Source organism: Felis catus, chromosome E1, assembly GCF_018350175.1.
Source record: "Felis catus isolate Fca126 chromosome E1, F.catus_Fca126_mat1.0, whole genome shotgun sequence".
NCBI lineage: Eukaryota > Metazoa > Chordata > Mammalia > Carnivora > Felidae > Felis > Felis catus.
Genome location: NC_058381.1, coordinates 14,969,532 through 14,989,744, shown reverse-complemented (window position 1 = coordinate 14,989,744; position 20,213 = coordinate 14,969,532). Strand labels below are relative to the sequence as shown.

The following is a 20,213-nucleotide window of genomic DNA, read 5'->3' as shown; positions in this document are numbered from 1 at the left end:
ATTCTCCTTTATGCTCTGTATGATTTTTAGAAGTGGGAAAATTTGGTTAATTGTGCTTCTTCCAAAAATGGACCCTTCTAGATTTTAATGTTTACCTATACAAAACATAGTAATTTGGTATGTTAAATTGGAGAAGGGGGCACCTGGGTTAAGTCGGTTAAGCGTCTGACTCTTGATTTCTGCTTTGGGTTTGTGAGTTCAAGCTCCACATTGGGCTCGGTGCTGGCAGCGTGGAGCCTGCCTGGGATTCTGTCTGTCCCTCTCTCTCTGCCTCTCTCTCTCTCTAAAAATGAACAAGTAAACTTAAAAAATAAATAAACAAATTGGAGAAGGAAAGCTGAAGCTTATGTAGGTAAAGTCCTAAAATCTTAAGTTGGAACATCACATTTGTTTTGCAGTAGTAAAGTTCTGTTAAAATGAGCACATTGGTTATCTTCTCAAGCTTTCAGGACAAAACAGTGTTTAACATCTCAATGAAATCTTTGGATGCAGAAGGGTTGAGGGAGAGATCATTGTGCCCAACTTTATCACCTTTGTCCAGATTTCTAATGTTTTTTATGTTGTATTTAATTGAGTGGTTGCTGTGGACATTTTGTGTTTCAGGGGAAAAGTATTTGAGATAAAGCTGGAGTTGAAAGGGTTGAAAGGTAATTATCGCTTGGGGTCAGGACTATAGAACTAGCGGAAAAACTCCTTTGTCTCAATAGTCCATTCCACTCGCTCTTCTTTTTCTTCAGGGCCTGTTAAAGTGCAGAGGGATGAGGGAAGACTTTGCTGTCCAGGATTATTTGCTATTGAATTTCATTGTAACCAGATCAATAACACTTTGTTACTTGGGCCATGGTAGAAATAGCTTTGTTACAGTGGCTATTGCATTGTGGTGTATTTCACACAAATGGTTTCTAATTGTCTATTGTGAAGGCAAGGAAACTGTTACTAGTGAGGAGGGAAGTAAAGTTAGATTTGTATCCTCCAAGCACTTAATCCAGAACCTGTGACATATCAGGTGAGCTGTGAAATTAATTGACTAAACCCAACTGGGAAATAGGCAGAGGAATTACAAAATGTGCATTGAAATTGTTTGGAACTAGTACCACATTAAGTACAGATACTTAACAGAATTTTCCAAACATGAGAAATAAAACTTCAAACGTAATTCATGTTTCATATAATATTGGATTGGATGATTTTAAACTCCCGTGTCTATCACTATATATTTTTGTCACTATGTATATTACTACTGCGTACCTACAGTGTTTATAACATTATTTTACTTAGACTTAAGTTTCTTATATGGTACATAGTTACTAGCATTATTTATTATTGAAAGGTAGAAGTTGGAACTTTTTTCAGCCTTATTCCGATCATATTATGCCAACAGGAATTTTTAATGGGTTGACTTTTTTTCTTTTTCTGGTTGTTAAGAAGGTACTTGCTAGTAGAAATTGAGGTTTTGTTATTCTGTATATTCTGTGGTTGTTAGCTAATTTTTCTCAGCTGGTGGCTCATTTACCACTATATATTTTTAAAAAAATTTCTTAATGTTTATTTATTTGAGAGAGAGCACAAGCATGAGTGGGGGAGGGACACAGAGAGGGGGAGAGAATCCCAAGCAGGCTCTGTGCTGAGTGGAGCCCAGTGTGGGGCTTGATCCCATCACCTGTGAGATCATGACCTAAGCCAAAATCAAGAGTTGGATGCTCAAATGACTGAGCCAACCAGGTGCTCCTGATATATATTTAAAAAGAAAGTTTTTTTAATAATCTCTGTACCCAATGTGGGGCTTGAACTCATGACCCTGAGATTAAGAGTAGCATGCTCCATGGGGCACCTGGGTGGCTCAGTCGGTTAAGCATCTGACTGGCCCAGGTCATGATCTCACAGTTCGTGGGTTCGAGCCCCATGTTCGACTCTGTGCTGACATCTCAGAGCCTGAAGCCTGCTTTGGATTCTGTGTCTCACTCTCTCTCTGCCCCTTCTTCCTCATGCTCTCTCTTTCAAAAATAAACATTTTTTTTAAGTTATTAAAAAAGAGTAGCATGCTCCACCAACTAAGTCAGCCAAATGTACCATTATAATGATAATAAAAATGATAGGTGTAAATGCAAGTAACTTGAGAAGCTAGAGTATTTCTTTCTTTTTCTTTCCTTTTTCTTTCTTTTTTTTTTTTTTTTTTTATGTTTTATTGTTGAGAGAGAGAGAGAGACAGAGTGCGAGCAGGGAGAGGGGTAGAGAAAGAGGGAGACACAGAATACAGGTTCCAGGCTCTGAGCTGTCAGCACAAAGCCCGATGCGGGGCTTGAACTCACGAACTGTGAGATCATGACCTGAGCTGAAGTCAGATGCTTAACTGGACTGAACCACCCAGGCGCCCCGCTAGAGTCTTTTAATGTCCTATTTCCCCCTGGTTCAGAGACAGTGGTTAAAGCTAGCACAGAGCAAAAGAGTCTAAGAATTAGGACCTTGATTCATCTTAGTGGGATGGTTTCATTTGCAGGTGGCACAAAACAGAAGATTAGCAGTTGATTCTCTGTATTGCTGTTTGGGGGTATAATTTCAGTTTTTAGAAAGATTTTCATTTAGCCGTGGACTAATTTCGGGTTTTGTGGTCAGCAGCTGTGTTGCAGCGCATTAAATTGAAGGGCGATTGTTGCAATTTAGAATGCACCAGGACTCTTGTCATCCATTTGGTTTCAGGACTGTCTCTTGTCTCCTATGCCAGATTTGCAAGTGTGGGCCAATGCAGGAGTTTAAGATTGCCCTAACAAGATTGGTGACTTAGATGTTTCGGTTATTCGTTATGTTCTATATAACTGGAGTTTTGGCTGCCAGAATAGGTTGCTTACAATTAAAAATTAACTGGATGGTGGTGAAGTGGGTGGATCTGGTCAGACAAACGTGGATCAGGACTGGATTCTGCCTCCTCCTAGCTCTGTGTGACTTTGGGCAAGTTACTTGCCCTTTTTAACCCAGTTTTTTCATCTGTTAAATGAAGAGAGTAATAGTGCCTTTGTCATAGTCCTGAAGATTAACCGTGTACCTGGTGCATAGTAAGCACTCAAAGATTGTAGCTATTATTAATATAGCCTAATTGGTGTCTTGTTAAATACACTGTGCTTTATTGAGTCTGAGAATCCAATGAGTGTAATTGACTGTACCAGTAAATTATATACTGATAAGAAATTACAACAATTAGATTGCCTATTGGATTTTATCTGGGATCTGCAGTTTGCCTTTGGGATTGATCACCTTGTCGTTTTGAATCCTGACAAATCCCTTGCTTCCCACCCTTTATACTCTCCTCTGGTTCTCAACCTCTTCGAGTTCAAGTCAGCCATCCTTTTTAGCTCCCATGGAATTGTTTTGTATCTGCTTCCTTACTAATCTCCCTTAAAATGTAAAAAGTACATTCTGTCAATTTTTTATTGAAAGAACTATGCTTTGGGGTCACCTGGCTGGCTCAGTTGGTGGACCACGCGACTCTTGATCTTGGGGTCCTGAGTTCAAGCCAAGCTCAAGGCCTAGAGCTTACTTGAAAAAAAGAAAAAGTGGGGTGCCTGGGTGGCTCCGTCACTTATGTGTCCAACTTTTGATTTCAGTTCAGGTCATGATCTCACGGTTCAGGGGATTGAGCTCTGTGCTGACAGAGTGGAGCCTGCTTGGGATTCTCTCTTTTCCTCCCTCTTTGCCCTTCCCAAGCTTGTGCACATGCACTCTCCTTCCCACTCTCTCTCAAAATAAATAAATAAACTTAAAAAGAAAAAAAGGCATTGGGGCACCTGGGTGGCCCAGTCAGTTAAGCATCTGACTCTTGCTCTCAGTTCAGGTCATGATCTGAGTTTGAGCCCCACATCAGGTCTGTGCTGATGGCTCGGAGCCCGCTTGGGATTCTGGCTCTGTCTCTGCCCCTTCCCCGCTGGCACTCTCTCCTGCTCTCTCAAAATAAGTAAACTTAAATAAAAAGAAAAAAAAAACCACTTTGATGTGCTAGCATAACTGCTGTAGCTTCTTGTATACTGTAGTTCTGTGTGGCATCAGATTTAGTACCTGTAAACACACACGAGACATTTATTACACTTTTTAAAAAATGTTTATTTTTTGAGAGAGGGAGAAACAGAGTATGAGCGAGGGAAGGGCAGGGAGAGAGGGAGACACAGAATCCGAAGCAGGCTCCAGGCTCTGAGCGGTTAGCACAGAGCCCAATGCGGGGCTCGAACCCACGAACTGTGAGATCGTGACCCGAGCTGAAGTCGGCCGCTTAACCAACTGAGCCACCCAGGCAGCGTCCTTTGGTGTTGCGGATTTTTAATAAGCAAACAAAATTACACAAAATATGGGTGCCTGGGTGGCTCAGTTGGTTAAGCGTCCGGCTCTTGGTTTTGGCTCTGGTCATGATCTGGTGGTTTATGGGTTCAAGCCCCGTGTCAGGCTCCACAGCTGGCAGCGTGGAGCCTGCTTGGAATTCTCTCTCCCCCGCCCCCACCTCTGCCCCTTCCCTGCTCATGCTGTCTCTCTCAAAATAAATAAACTTTTAAAAAACCCACAAAATACTGTTGGTTACAGTAAACCAGCTAAACTAGAGTAATGGCTGCTGGAGAAACAGCTACCAGAGTACTGGGAGGGACTCAGCTGGTCTTTGTTCAGAAGCTCCCGCTGAACACACATAAAAATCCTAGTCATCCACGTTTAAATGTCTGCCAGTCTAAATTTAGATAATTAAAAAATACATGTATTTCATTTGCAGTTGCTAATAATCTATCAAATCTTCTCTCTCCCAACCCCACTTTTTACCATATGCCTTATACACTCTCCTTTCAAATACCAGTTTGGTATTTAAGTTGTTCACCCCCATTTCCAGTAAGGATAAGAAAAAAATAGAGAAATGCAAAGTATATAGCTAGACAACTTACCCAAATATAAAATATTTCCAAATAGTTGAAATAAGAGGGGAAAACATTGGACTCCCTGCTGTCAGCCCAGAGCCTACTTCAGATCCTCTGTCCTCTTCTGTCTCTTTGCCCCTCCCCCATTCATGCGCATGCTCTCTCTCAAAAATAAACATTTTTAAAAAAGGTTTTTTTACATTTATTTTTGAGAGACAGGGCACTAGTGGGGGAGGGGCAGACACACACACACACACACACACACACACACACACACACACACAGGCTCCAAACTCCGAGCTGTCACCACAGAGCCCTACATGGGGCTCAAACTCACAAACTATGAGCTCATGACCTGAGCCGAAGTCGGATGCTCAACTGACTGAGCCACCCAGGCACCCCGAAAATGAATTAACATTTTTAAAAATCCCTAGCGTGAAAAAAAAAATAATGCTTTAACTCATATGTTAAAATATCTAAAAAAAAGTTCAACCTAGAATAGGTAAATAGGCAAGTTATATTATTGAAAATTATGGTAAAATACTCAGAAAAAAATTTACATCTTTTAAGTGCAGTTTGGTGGCATTCACTGCATTCATAGTTGTGCAAGTATCGCCACCATCCATCTCCAGAACTTTTTTTTTTTTAACATTTTATTTTAAGTAATCTCTACACCCAGCATGGGGCCCTATCTCACAACCCTGAGATCAAGAGTCACATGCTCCACTGACAGGACTGACTAGCCACGCACCCCTACAGAACTTTTTCAGTCATCATCTCAAGCTGAAACTCTAACCATTAAACCATAATCCCCCATTCCCTACTCCTGCCAGTTCCTACTAAACACTGTTGTGTTTTCTGTCACTGTAAGTTGATCACTCTAGTTACCTCATAAAGGTTGGTTATGTTGTGATAGAAATTAAATGTTAAGAGATCAGCATGATCCCATGACCATGTCCTATTCAGCAAGATACTGGAAGAAGCAGGCATGATACTGAAGAAGGGACTTGAGATGGGTTTGAAACAGTGGAACTAGGTGGACTGGAGTTTGTATATTTTTATGGCTCCATCTTTAAATATTTAAATCTTTTGATTCTTTTGAATATATTTGTTGAAGCACATAAGTATAGTTTTATTTTTTCCAGTTACTTAGCCCCAGTAAGTATAGTTTTATTTTTTCCAGTTATTTTTGCCTACCGATTTAAGAAACAGTTTACTTTAAAATTTCAAAATGTTCCATCACTAGATACATTGTCAAAGAAGGGCAGTTTTCCCATGCAATTTCATATGACACTTGGTAAATTCAGAGATGATGGAAAAACTAAAAAGTATCACAAAAACTCATTATCAATAATCTAGTCTCTTGGGGAACCTGGGTGGCTCAGTCAGTTAAGCATCCAACTCTTGATCTCAGCTCAGGTCTTGATCTCAAGGTCATGAGTTCAAGTCCTGTGTGAAGTCTACTTAAAAAAAAAAAAAATCTAGGCTCTATTTTTCTGTGTAAGTAAGGTCTCTCAGAACAAAAAGAAATAAAAGGCATCCAGATTGGTAAGGAAGAAATAAAACTTTCCTAAAGACTCCACCAAAAACTGCTAGCATTGATACATGAATTTGGTGAAGTCACAGGATACAAAATCATTGTACAGAAATCTGTATACACTAATAATGAAGCAGCAGAAAGAGAAATTAAGAAAACAACCCCATTTACAATTGCACCAAAAATAATAAAATACCTAGGATAGACTGAATGAAAGAAGTGAAAGACCCGGATCCTGAAAACTATAAAACCCTGATGAAAGAAATTGAAGATGACACAGAGAAATGAAAAGGCATTCCATGTTCCTGGATTAGGAGAACAAATATTGTTAAAATGTCTATACCACCCAAAGCAATCTACAGATTTAATGCAATCCTTGTCGAAATACCAGTAGCAATTTTCATAGAACTAGAACAAATAATCCTCAAATCTGTGTGGAATGTTTACAAAAGACTCTGAATAACTAAAGCCGTCTTGAAAGAGGAAAAACTGGAGGTATCATGATTTCAGACTTCAAGTTATACTACAAATTGTAGTAATCAAAACAGTATAGTACTGGCACAAAGATGGACACACAGATCAGTGGAACAGAAAAGAAAACCCGCAAATAAACCCATAAGTATGTGATCAACTAATCTTCAACAAAGGAGGAAAGACTATACAATGGGAAAAAGACAGTCTCTCCAACAAATGGTGTTGGGAAAACTGGACCACTTTCTTACACCATACATGAAAATAAACTCAAAATGGATTAAAGACCTGTTGTGAGACCTGAAGAGAGCATAAGCAGGAATTTCTTTGACATTGGCCATAGCAACATTTTTCTAAATGTGTCTCCTGAGACAAGGGAAATAAAAACAAAAATAAACTGTTAGGACTACAGTTTATAAATAAAAAGCTTTGGCATACTGAAGGAAATAGTCAAGAAAACTAAAAAACAATCTAGGGAATGAGAGAAGATACTTGCAAATGATATACCCAAGAAAGGCGTAGTATCCAAACTATATAAAGAACTGATATGTACAACTCAACAGCCAGAAAACAGGCAGAAGATATAAACAGACATTTCTCCAAAAGAGACGTACAGATGGCCAACACATGAAAAGATGCTCAACATCACTCATCATCAGGGAAATGCAAAACTACAATGAGATATCACCTCATACCATGTCAGAATGGCTAAAACCAACAACACAAGAAACAAGTGTTGGCAAGGATGAGGAGTAAAAGGAACCCTCTTGCCCTGTTGGTGGGAATGCAAACTGGGTAGCTACTGTGGAAAACCTTATGGCAGTTCCCTCAGGAAGTTAAAAATAGAACTACCTTGGGATCCAGTAATAGCACTACTAGGTATTATCCAAAGAAATACAAAAACATTCAGAAGGATACAAGCACCCCTGTGTTTATTGCCGTATTATTTACAGTAGCCAAGTTATGGAAGCAGTCCAAGTGTCCATTGATAGATAAATGAATAAAGAAGATGTGGGGTGTGTGTGTGTATGCACATATGTACGATGGAATGTTATTCAGCTATGGAAAGATTGAAATCTTGTCATTCACAACGACATGGAGTGAGCTAGAGAGTATAGTGCTAGGTGAACTGAGTAGGAGAAAGACAAACACCATATTATATCATTCATGTGTAGAATTTAAGAAAGAAAAATAAAAAAAAAGAGACCAAGAAATAGATTCAACCACAGAGAACAAATTGATGGTGACCAGAGAGGAGGTGGAGGGGGGAATGAGTGAAATAGGTAATTGGGATTAAAGAAAAGAAATAAGCAAGGTCTCAGTGTTTCTCTCCGTAGGAAGAACTAAAGAATAAGAAATTCTGTTTTAATCTTTTTAATTTTATGCTAAGTTTATTTTACTCGAATGGCACGGTTAACTCTTCGTTTTGTTATACTTGTTAAGAGAATATTGGCAGAAGGAAATGAAGTCAGGGTGTAATAGGCCCGTTCGAGGTACAGCCTTGGGAAGCCCAGCAGGAATAAGCCTAGTGATTGGAGAAGGCAGAGACAAGGTGGTGGGTGGGGAGCCTTTTCAGCAGTGCTCACCATGTTTGTTTGTAGGACTTTCTAGGAAATCTTTTTGAGCTGTATTTGTGTGAACAGCCTAAATTAGTGCCCGCCACAAAGGCAAAATCAAATTCCATAAATCTATTGGTTTTTTTTACATTAGGTATATTTTGCAGTTTTAACATTTTTCAACTCCTAAAGCATTTGTAGAAAGGGTGAAGGGCAAATAAATACTCTCGTGGTATGGTATTTCTTATTTTCTGCTTGAGAGACATGTTCGTTTCCCCTCCTTTCCTTTTAATCTTCCTGTTTCCTTGACACACCTGCTTCTGAACCCCATCTCATCTCTCCCTGCTGTGACAGTTCACTAGCACTTCACGGTACCTAAGCCTCTTTCAACTCTTATTTTCCACCAACTGTCGGTTTCAAAATAAGGTGGCTTTGTTTGGGAGGGAAAGGGTAGAATCCTTTCTGAATGTCTCCTTTTCCTTTGAAGCAGGAGCACTTCAGAGACAATTGAACTGCTTTTAGGTTTTTCTTACCACCCAGCTTTTGCTTCTGATAGATCCTGCCGTGAACACAGTTCTGTTGATGACATCGATTTGTTGCTATGGAAATAGTGGTAATGTCACAGATTCAGCCCAGTGACTTGACTTCAGGTTCAGGCAGGAGAAATGGGCAAGGCCTTAGGGGAGAACCTCATTAAAACTGAAAGCTATCAATTATAAACAGGTGAAAGGTGAATGGAGCCAACCTTTCATATAATGAAAACAAAAGTGAACCCCTACCAAATTGACTGCATGCAGTTGAATGCAACAGCATGAATTCTGACCCATGAGAGTCTAACGAAATAAAAAAATTACACTTTCTTGGAGTATTTCTTCTGCTTAAGTTGAAATCTTTTAAGCTGAATTATTTGCACTAAAGTTGTCTTTTTTTGGGTTCTCAGGACACGGGCAGCAGCAGGTAGTTCCTTCTCCGGCCTCAGCAGCCAACCCGCCAGCCAGCAAGCCCCAGCAACAGAATGGCAGCTCAGGGATGGGTAAGCTACTGTGTGAGGACACGTGCTGATTATATGTATCAGGCCTCTGAGTAGTGTTTAGAAATTTAATCTGGGACTAAAGGGAGTTTTCAAAATGTCATTCATGATAGTTGCTTCTTGCAAAGGATAGTTCCAATTCTTACAGTAAAGTATGTGATTGAAAAAATGATTAAAGATAGCCTTTTAAAGATACTTCATATGCCTGTTTTAATCAGAATGATACACTGTTCTCTGTTAATAGTTTATCTGGTGGTTTCTCACATCTTACGTTTTGCACTCTCTTGACTTGTGAATTTACATATCTTTTAAATTTGTACCTTTTAACTATTTGGAATCCCCTTAACTGAATTTCGCTTGTCTCTCTCCAAGTTTCCCATTTGGGGCCCTCACGGGTATTTATCTTAATGTGAAAACGGTATCATTTATACCGGTCATAGGTTCTGCTTCTCAGTCTCATGGATGAGAAATCATTTCTTCCTTTAACTCTCTGCAGTAGGTCCTGAGAGGCTGTAATGGAATCATTTTGTTTACTTTCTGGCCTTCACTTTAGGAACTACTATTGAGAATGATGATGTGTGGAATTTGGTTGGATTTATTTTTAGAGGTCCTTTTTTTCTGTCACAGTGTCTCATACACCCCCTCCTCTCTTCCTCTCAACTATTAATTGCTAATTTTATTTATTTATTTTTTTTTAATTAAAAAAAAATTTTTTTTCAACGTTTATTTATTTTTGGGACAGAGAGAGACAGAGCATGAACGGGGGAGGGGCAGAGAGAGAGGGAGACACAGGATCAGAAACAGGCTCCAGGCTCTGAGCCATCAGCCCAGAGCCCGACGCGGGGCTTGAACTCACGGACCGCGAGATCGTGACCTGGCTGAAGTCAGACGCTTAACCGACTGCACCACCCAGGCGCCCCTATTAATTGCTAATTTTAAATGCTGAGATTTTAAGAAAAACAAGGGTAAGGCATCACCAAGGTGGCTGTGAAACTTTCAGGACATGGGACTTCATTGTTCTTTGATGTTTTTATCTATCTTGCAATATCTGTCAATCTACCTTCCATCTAGCTCCCCTGTGTACGTGTATCTATTTATACACAACTCTCAAATTATGTTCTGTTGAAGGAGGTAGTGGCATAGATATACTAACATGGTAAATAATGTAAAAGTCACTTCCTTAAGCCTGAAATGCAAATCGTATATTGTTCCTTTCTTTCTTCTCACAGATTTATTTTCCCAGTTGTCTGTCTTTGGCTTATATTAACATTTATTTTTAAAAGTCAGTTAATGCTTTTTAAACACACATCAACTGGGTGGTAAAAGAAAAAAAGACTGGGTGTGTATTGAGGGGAAGCATGTTTTGTATAACTATCTTCTTGATGATATTAGGTATGCATATACACATGTATTCTGCGAAGTTCACCTGCTTCCTTGCATAATCTTGACGCAATTATTACTGTTGTATGTGTAGTTCTCTCTTGACTCCTCAGAATAGGAAATGTTAAGATCTAGGACAGTCTGTATGGTTTTTATTAAATGCTGCAAATACTGGGGCACCTGAATGGCTCAGTCAGTTGTGTCTATCTCTTAATTTTGGCTCAGGTCGTGATCCCAGCGTTGTGGGAAGGAGCCCTTCATCGGATTTCAGGCTGAGTGTGCAGCCTGCTTAAGGTTATTTCTCTTCTCACTCCCTGGCTCACGCACATGCTCTCTCTAAAATTAAAAAAAAAAAAATTTTTTTTTTAATGCTACAAATACCGAGAATAATGTCTTACAGGTTGTACAAACTCAGTAAATAAATGCTGAATAATGGTAGGTTTACATCTCTAGCAAAATTCCATTCTAAAGAAATGTTTTGATAGAGAAGATTTGAAGTAATTGGACTAAATTACATTTTCTGAATTTGGAGGTTGAAACTTTATAGAAACTGTGCATATAAAGGAATTCCTGTGTTTATAAGCTTTAATTACCTGGTTTTTTCCAAGTGCACAGTAGCTGCTTAGGCTTGGGTAAAGAGGCAGAAGGGATCTTGGTTCCCAGCCACCTGGTTGTCTTGAACCAAAAACTGATTGTTGCCCTTTGCCCCCAACTAAACCCAGTCACATAGACTTCAGTGTAGACCTTTCAGTCCTATAGACCAGTTGAGAACAGTGAGTTTTCTGAAGATGTTTTGAGGTAAAATATTTGTGATAGGTATTGGTGTCCTTCACCTCAGATGGTTCATCTACTGTGTCCTTCACCTCCTAACCTTTTCTTCTGCTTTTTTTTCTTAATGTTTATTTTTGAGAGAGAGACCGAGCAGAGGTGGGGCGGAAAGAGAGACACACACACAGAATCCAAAGCAACCCCAGGCTGAGCTCTCAGCACAGAGCCCGATGCGGGGCTCAGACTCATGAATGGTGAGATCATGATCTGAGCTGAAGTCGGACACTTAACTGAGTCACCCAGGCGCCCTGCTTCTGTTTTTTTTTTCTTATACATGCAGTGACTTGCCGTTGGTTTGACCAGTCAAGGATGTTGGTTGATTTTCTTTCTCTGACCCATTATCTCTCCCGTTGATACAATAAGTTTAAGAAGGATGAGTCTCAGCTCAGTCACTTGAGCATCCAACTCTTGATTTCGATTCTTGATCTTACAGTTTGTGGGTTTGAGCCCTGTGTCGGGCTCTGCATTGGCAGTGTGGAGCCTTCTTGGGATTGTCTGTCTGTCTGTCTGTCTGTCTCTCTCTCTCTCTCTCTCTCTCTCCCCCTCTCTCCCAAAATAAATTTTTAAAAAAAGTTAAAAAGGACAGGCCTCTGAAAGAGCAGTGTCTGGACTCACTACTATTATCATGTTGACCTCAGTCATAGCTTAAGTCAGCAAAGAAAAGTAGTAAGCTTCTGTGTGCCCAGCCTTCATTCTCCATCTCTTTTCTAGCTGCCTGTTTTGGTCTCCGATGTCCATATCTCTTGATTGATAAAAAGGAAAAACTCGTTGCCTCTCATTTTGTATGATTTCATGAGCAACACCTCAGTAATTGAGAGTTACTACAAAACTTACATAAAATTTATGTAGACCAATGATTGCCCTTCTTTGTGTTTGTTTTTAAAGGTTCCACTGCATCTAAGACTTATGGTGCCTCAAAGACATTTGGAAAAGCTGGAGCTACCAACCTAGCGAACATAGGTTCTGGAGGAACACAGGTCAAAGTGGTACCCATCGCCAGCCTCACCCCTTACCAATCCAAGTGAGTTTTTCCAGAGTACGTTCAGAATGTACTTACAGTATAATGCTAGGGGTTATTATGGGCTCTTGCATTATGTATATGTGAACTTCAGGGCTATCATACATAAAGTAAGTTTCATCTCTTTTTTTCCCTCCAGAGGGGGAAGAGGGTACAAATTGTGGCAACCATTAACTCTCTTATCATAAAAGAATGGCAAGAATGGGGCTCCTGGGTGGCTTAGTCGGTTAAGCGTCCGGCTTCAGCTCAGGTCATGATCTCACGCTCTGTGAGTTTGAGCCCCACGTTGGGCTCTGTGCTGACAGCTCAGAGTCTGGAGCCTGCTTCAGATTCTGTATCTCCTTCTCTGTCTCTGCCTCTCCCCGGCTTACTCTTTCTCAAAAATAAATAAATGTTTAAAAAAAAAAAAAAGGCAAGAAAAGCAATCTACTGTAGATTATGGGGTTTCATTAATTTTGAAAGAATTTGATTTGAAAAATATTTAATGCCTTAAAGAATCCATTTATCATCAGGAGTAAAAAATAAATATTTGTTGTAATTCAGAAGACATTTCATCTTCTCATCATATAAATAAGTGACTTTTAGTCTAAAAATTGTTAGTATGATTTAGGTGACTAAAAAAATCTGTACTATTAGTATAACTGCATTACTATACCCTGAATGGATATTTCTTTTTTTTTTTTTAATGTGTATTTATTTTTGAAGGGGGGGGGGAGAGAGAGAGAGAGAGAGAGAGAGAGAGAGAGAGAGAGAGAGAGAGAGAGACAGCTCATGAGCGGGGGAGGGGCAGAGAGAGAGGGAGACACAGAATCCAAAATGGGCTCCAGGCTTTGAGCTGTCAGCACAGAGCCCGACACAGGGCTCGAACTCACGAACCATGAGATCATGACCTGAGTCAAAGTCAGACGCTTAACCAACTGAGCCACTCAGGCACCCCTGGATATTTCTTATATATAATTCTTTTCCATTTGATTTTAGCAGTTGAGAATGAGTGAATTCTCTTTTCAGAGTTCTTTCAGCTATGTTTTTATTCATTCTTCAACTCTTTGCAGTGTAGGGGTAAGGAGTAAGGTAACTAATGTGCCCAACACATGCCAACCAGGATAGGCACCAAGACTGGATATTGATTGAATCTTGTGCCTCCTTTTTTTAGTGGCCTCTGTCTGAGGTCATACTACTTTGGTGTGTTTTCCTTTGGTAGCTCACCAATACCGTGTTCCATAATTTTGTGTTTATATTCAGTGTGTGTTAGAATGGAGACAGAAGTTTGACACCAGTTTTATCAGTTCCCATAATTGAAATAGTGGCAAAATATAATTGCTGGTATTACTGCATTTTCTAGCTTAGAACCTTTCATTAAGGGGATACCGTTGCCTTGGTGATGCTTTTTGGAGAAGGGAGAGGGTTTATAAATTTACTAATTTGACAGGAGAATGAGTTAGTGTTAAATCATCTCGTATGTTTTACTACTTGCTTATTCTATAAACTGTCAAACCTGTATGTCCTCTTGGGGTTTTAATTAGCTGGATTAAAATACAGCTTATATTGAAAAATGGAATATGCATAAGATAAGAAAGACTATAGGAAGATAATAGGGCACCCTTTTAGACATTTCCCACGTAAGACTGAGCACTAACATAATCTGTTTGGTTTCTAGGTGGACTATCTGTGCTCGAGTTACCAACAAAAGTCAGATCCGTACCTGGAGTAATTCCCGGGGGGAAGGGAAGCTCTTCTCCCTAGAACTGGTTGATGAAAGTGTGAGTATTTGTCAAGTGGGGAAATAGGAGGAGCCTAAGAAACAGAGGGCTCATCTCTGTGCAGGCCTATGAGATGAGGAACAGTAGTAGGCCAAAAATAAACATGATTGTTATTGTGGTTTTTCCTGTCTGTATTCTTTTGATGGCTCTCTGTGTGCAAAGGGTTAAAGGTCTTAAATAAAATCCTTCGTTTTATTTTACTTTATTGAAAAGCAATTTTTTTTAATTATTGTTTTTAGATAGGCTTCACACCCAACAGGGGCCTGGAATTCATGACCCTGAGATCAAGAGTCACATGCTCGGGGAACCCAGCTGACTCCTTCGATGGAGCATGTGACTCTTGATCTCGGTGTAGTGAGTTTGAGCCCCACGTTGGGTGTAGAGATGAGATTACTTAAAAAAAAAAAAGCCACGTGCTGTACCAACTGAACAACCAGGCACTTCTAAAATCCTTGATTTTAAAGGAAAGCATTTGTAGAAATTTATTTGTTTGTTTGTTTGGGGGTGGAGGCAGGTGAGCAAGGGGCAGAGAGAGAGAGAAGCGGGGCTCATGCTCAACCAATGTTGGACTTGAACTCACGAACCGTGAGAACATGACCTGAGCTGAAGTCAGATGCTTAACAACTGAGCCACCCAGGGTGCCCAGTAATTAGTTTTTTTAATGTATAAGCAGCCTCATGAGCAGTAGAAAGCAGAGACACGCTGTCTGACTTGTTAGCAGGCTAAGTTGAAGCCCTGAGAGGTGATGTCTGGTTATGAGCAAAGTGTTGCTTTGGGCCACAGCAGAAGGCATACAGCAGCCACCTTGAAAAGTGAGTGGTTGGGGCGCCTGGGTGGCTCAGTCGGTTAAGCGGCCGACTTTGGCTCAGGTCATGATCTCGCGGTCTGTGAGTTGGAGCCCCACGTCAGGCTCTGTGCTGACCGCTCAGAGCCTGGAGCCTGTTTCAGATTCTGTGTCTCCCTCTCTCTCTGCCCCTCCCCCGTTCATGCTCGCTCGCTCTCTGTCTCAAAAATAAATAAACGTTAAAAAAAATTTTTTTTTTTAAAAAGAAAAGTGAGTGGTTTTGTGGGAGATGGATTCTGGCTGTGCAAACTCTATACTTAAACAAAACCAAAGCATGATGAAGAGACAAAACATCCAAGTTGTGGAATCTCTCGACAGTCTCGTTAGCTGTTTGTTAGTTTTATTTATAATTCCTAGTATGTACTTCACACATTGTTTTCAAACTGCTGCCTATTTCCTATTGGTTCAAACTTCTGCAAGGGCGGGGGAAAAATTGGTGGTTTGTTTTGGGTTTTTAGTTTTTGGAAGATGGAGTGATATCCCAAATGTATTGACTGTGTGATGGCAGAATCAGTATCAGAACCTAATTTTTTACCAAATTATTGGTCTGATCTGTCAGTTGGCAAAAATTTGAGCCTTTTTTAAGTTTCTTAACCATCTATAGTTTGTTTTTGTTTTTTAAGTGAAGATTTTATTTTTAAGTAATCTCTACACCCAGCGTGGGGCTTAAATTCATAACCCCGAGATCAAGAGTCACGTGCTCCACCAACGAGCCAGCCGGGTGTCCCCATCTATAGTATTTTGACTGACGGAAAAGTAAAGTGAAAATCAAATCACAAGCAACTTGAAAACGTGACTTACTGTAACATTTTGACAGTGACTCCCGAATATATCCATCCCTCGCTTGGCGCCAACGTGAGGGCAGCTGGTGATTCATTTGGCTCATCACGCTTCCTTGTGGGCTTCATTCGTGTCAGTGTTCAAAATTTGTTTTTATTTCTGTTGTCAGCATATTAAAATCACTAGGTTCATTGTGGGTTTTTTTGTTTTGCCTTGTTTTTAGGGTTCTAATTTGAGGTTCATAAAGCACCGTAAAAGGATCAGCTAGTTAAACCCAAGTTGTTGGCTGGGGTTAATAGCTTGAATGTGTGACCACAAAATACGTGTTTCTGGGGCATCTGTAGACCTCTCACACATCCCATTTGTGCTTGTGTTACTGCTTAAAGATGTCATTTTGACACCACGGTGTCCTGCTTTTCAGTGGTAAAACTTGATGGACACAATTCTAACCGGTTCTTGCTTGTTTCTGCAGGGTGAAATCAGAGCTACTGCTTTCAACGAGCAAGTGGACAAGTTTTTTCCCCTTATTGACATGAACAAGGTATGGTGGTGTCGCCTTGAGAACTGAAACAGTTGAGTGGCATGGGGGACTCTCGTCCTTCAGAGAACTGCGTAGTGGTAAGGAATTTGTGGTTTAATCTGATAGACTACCCACGTTCCACAGCTTGCCTCTTTTGCAGGTCTATTACATCTCTAAAGGCACCCTGAAGATTGCTAACAAACAGTTCACAGCTGTTAAAAATGACTATGAGATGACCTTCAATAATGAGACTTCCGTCGTGCCCTGTGAAGATGGTCATCATTTACCAACAGTTCAGTTTGATTTCACAGCGATTGGTGACCTGGAGAATAAGTCTAAAGATTCTCTGATAGGTAAGTCTGCAAATGAGAGCAAAGAGAGTTGGGATTATTAGTTTTTGTTTGCAACATGTAAGGGAAATGTAAGACTTAAGTGCTCGCCATTCAACCTTGGATCATGCTGTAATGGAGCTTTGACCGTTTTTTGCTAACACATTGTGCCTGTATTTTAGACATAATTGGGATCTGCAAGAGCTATGAAGATGCCACCAAAATCACAGTGAAGTCTAACAACAGAGAAGTTTCGAAGAGAGACATCTATTTGATGGACATGTCAGGGAAAGTGGTGACCACTACTCTGTGGGGAGAAGATGTAAGCATTTGTACTGAGCAGTCAGAGCATGTGCAGAAGGCAGAGATGTAAAGAGCTGGGTGGCTGTCTTGTCTTAAGAGTTGTGGGTTATGCTAAGCGAAATTAGAGGAAGGCGTATCATATGATTTCACTCATATGAGGATTTTAAGAGACAAAACAGATGAACATAAGGGAAGGGAAACAAAAATAATATAAAAACAGGGAGGGGGACAAAACAGAAGAGACTCTTAAATATGGAAAACAGAGGGTTACTGGAGGGAGTGTGGGAGGGGGGATGGGCTAAATGGGGAAGGGGCACTAAGGAATCTACTCCTGAAATCATTGCTGCACCATATGCTAACTAACTTGGATGTAAATTAAAAAAAAAAAAAGAGTTGTGGGGCCTTGGCCATGTAGGCCCTTCCTAATGAAGGATTGAGCTGTCTAGGGAATATTTGAAATTCTTTATTTGATTTACTTTTGTGAGGTATGCTATGATTTAAGTTTTATACAGAGAGGTGATCTTTCTTCTAACCCTAGATTAGTTTTAATGTATCTTTGAACAGATTTCTGTGAGTGAGGTTAACTTGGATAGATTCCATGTACTATTTTATTGCATTTATTCTACTATTGACTGTGTTCCTTGTTTTCTGTAAAAATGTTCTGTGTGTTCTTCCTGACAGTGACACCTGTTCACTGTATTTGATTGGTGTTTTTGTTGTTACCCAGGCTGATAGATTTGATGGTTCTAGACAACCTGTGATGGCTATCAAAGGAGCCAGAGTTTCTGATTTTGGTGGACGGAGCCTCTCTGTACTGTCTTCAAGCACGGTCATTATGAATCCTGACATCCCAGAGGCCTATAAGCTTCGTGGATGGTAGGTATTTTGGGGCTAAACCAAGGGGTCATTTGAGCCTGGCCTTTGGAAGAAGTGGCTCTTTTGGTTCTTATGATCAGTATGTGAGCTGTCTGCAGAACAGAGGACTTTGTTACCGAATGGAGCAGTTCCTATATTTCTCAGAGGTGTTATGCCTTCTGAGAGGATGGCTTTAAAGCCCTTAAACTGACAAGCCTGTAATCCCATGACAAACCCAGAGATTCCGGAGGAGGCAGTTAGCATGGACGTGCCGCATGCTGACCTCTATCCTGCCAAAGTAGGGTGGGGCCAGGCTGTTCCAGCCGGGACCCGAGGGACCGTAAGCTAGAGCCAGCTTTCTTTCCTAGGTTTAAAGCTGTGGGCTTCTGTGGTGTGGGCAAAGAGTGTACTTCCCTGTTCTGTCCAGTTGTTGGTGCTGAGCACATCTTCCGGTGTGTTCACTGGACTCTGATAAAGTGCAATGGAAACAGTGGGCTCTTGTTGGCACTGCATTGTTATTCCCAGGCACTTGGATGAGAGCCTGTTAAGATCGCACTATATCTGGCGTTTTAGGGTGTTAAAACTCTGCCTTTAAAGAGCACTTCAAACTGAAACATAGTGTGCAAGAATTGATGTGGTCAGGGAAAAACACTTTAGCTTGAGCTTAAATAATTTGTGTAGCTGTAGTCCCAGGGGATTGTATCAGTTTCCACCTATGTCTTAGGGTTTTAGTGATTAAAGAATTCGCTCCTGTGACATACTTCTCACTTTTATTTTGAGTGTAATGTGAACCAGTAGTAGCACTAGTGTTTGAGTAGTTTCATGAAACATCTACTAGAGTGTTCGTGACACTTAAGCCAGCCTCCTGAGTATGGTCCACACGTATCTATATTTAACTATTCTGGTAGCTGGCATTATAAGGCAGGTCCCGCTCATAGTCTGACCAGAAATAACCACAGCTGTGGTCTGTCCTTCTCGCTTGATTTTCTTTCAGGCTCTAGAGCTTGACCCCAGGTTAATGGCATGCCCACATTAAGGTCTTCATATTTTACTTGTCAGTAACAGTGATCCTGGTCAACATAAAAAGACATGGCTGTCTCCAGAATAAAATAACCTGCCGTTGATCAAAGAGAAGTTCACTGCACACACCCCACCTAGGCATGGGTTGGAGATGTTTGATCTTGGTTGTAACAATGTGGAGGGGTTTTTGTTGTTTTCTTTTTTTTTTTTTTCCAATGTGGAATTTTTTTATTGTAAGAAGGGCTGCTTCAGTCTTTGTTGATTCCTGATGAGCTATCTTTGGTGGCAAATGTCTCCTGGGAGTTTTTGAAACCGTAAACTGGTGTAGATAGTGGTGAAACGGATTTATGGACCTTGCTGTGCTTCTGTGACGGATTTAGCTGCTTCCCTGACAGAATGTGAAGGCAATTGTCTGCAGCTTAGGGCAGCACCCATTCTGTGACATGGTCCCTTTTTAAGGAGCCTGCTCTCTCTGTGGTTAGCTTTCAGTTATCCTCCTTTTAGATGACATTGGCATGTTTTTAATCTCAGACTGACTCCTCCCTCCCCCAAGTATGTTTCTGAGCCATTTTCTTTCATGTCAGCTGATATGTGTTCAGGAAATATAATCAGTTTTAATCATAATGCAACACAAATTAATGTTAATTTTAATATTGGCATAGGTAGAACCTCACTAAGATAAATCTACAAGAAAATAGATAATATCTTAAATTACTTCGGGTTACGTAATCTTTAGATTCTCTATCAGGCTTATAAGATCTTTTACCATGAAATTTTTTTTTTGCCACAGAAAACGTGACAGTCAACATGCTGACTGTCACTTTCTATACTGATACGGTTCAGTGATGATAAAAATGTGGCTACTTGCTGAAATGAGCATCAGTAGCCTAAAGAACTGTGTATAACAGATGCTAATTTAAGAAAAGGTTCTGTGATATTCTGGCACTGTCTTTCTTGACCACTGGGGGGCATCAGAGCAATTGAGATGAAAAGAGGTCATTCACTTCCTGCAGTTGGCTTAAGATACAAGGGGGAACATAATCATTTCAGCCCATGTGACCACGACCTATGAATGTAGGACAGGTGGGGGGGCTAGTGA

General features: G+C 40.4%; 1 protein-coding gene across 1 annotated transcript in view; it reads left to right on the top strand.

Moving 5' to 3' along the window:
* RPA1 (replication protein A1) overlaps positions 1-20,213 on the top strand; it is a 72,619-nt gene that overhangs the window by 40,862 nt on the left and 11,544 nt on the right. The window contains exons 6-12 of the mRNA XM_006939978.5: positions 9,388-9,480; positions 12,571-12,706; positions 14,361-14,463; positions 16,560-16,628; positions 16,768-16,960; positions 17,119-17,258; positions 17,967-18,115. Coding sequence (XP_006940040.2) covers positions 9,388-9,480; positions 12,571-12,706; positions 14,361-14,463; positions 16,560-16,628; positions 16,768-16,960; positions 17,119-17,258; positions 17,967-18,115 — 883 coding nt within the window. The remainder of the gene's footprint in view (positions 1-9,387; positions 9,481-12,570; positions 12,707-14,360; positions 14,464-16,559; positions 16,629-16,767; positions 16,961-17,118; positions 17,259-17,966; positions 18,116-20,213) is intronic.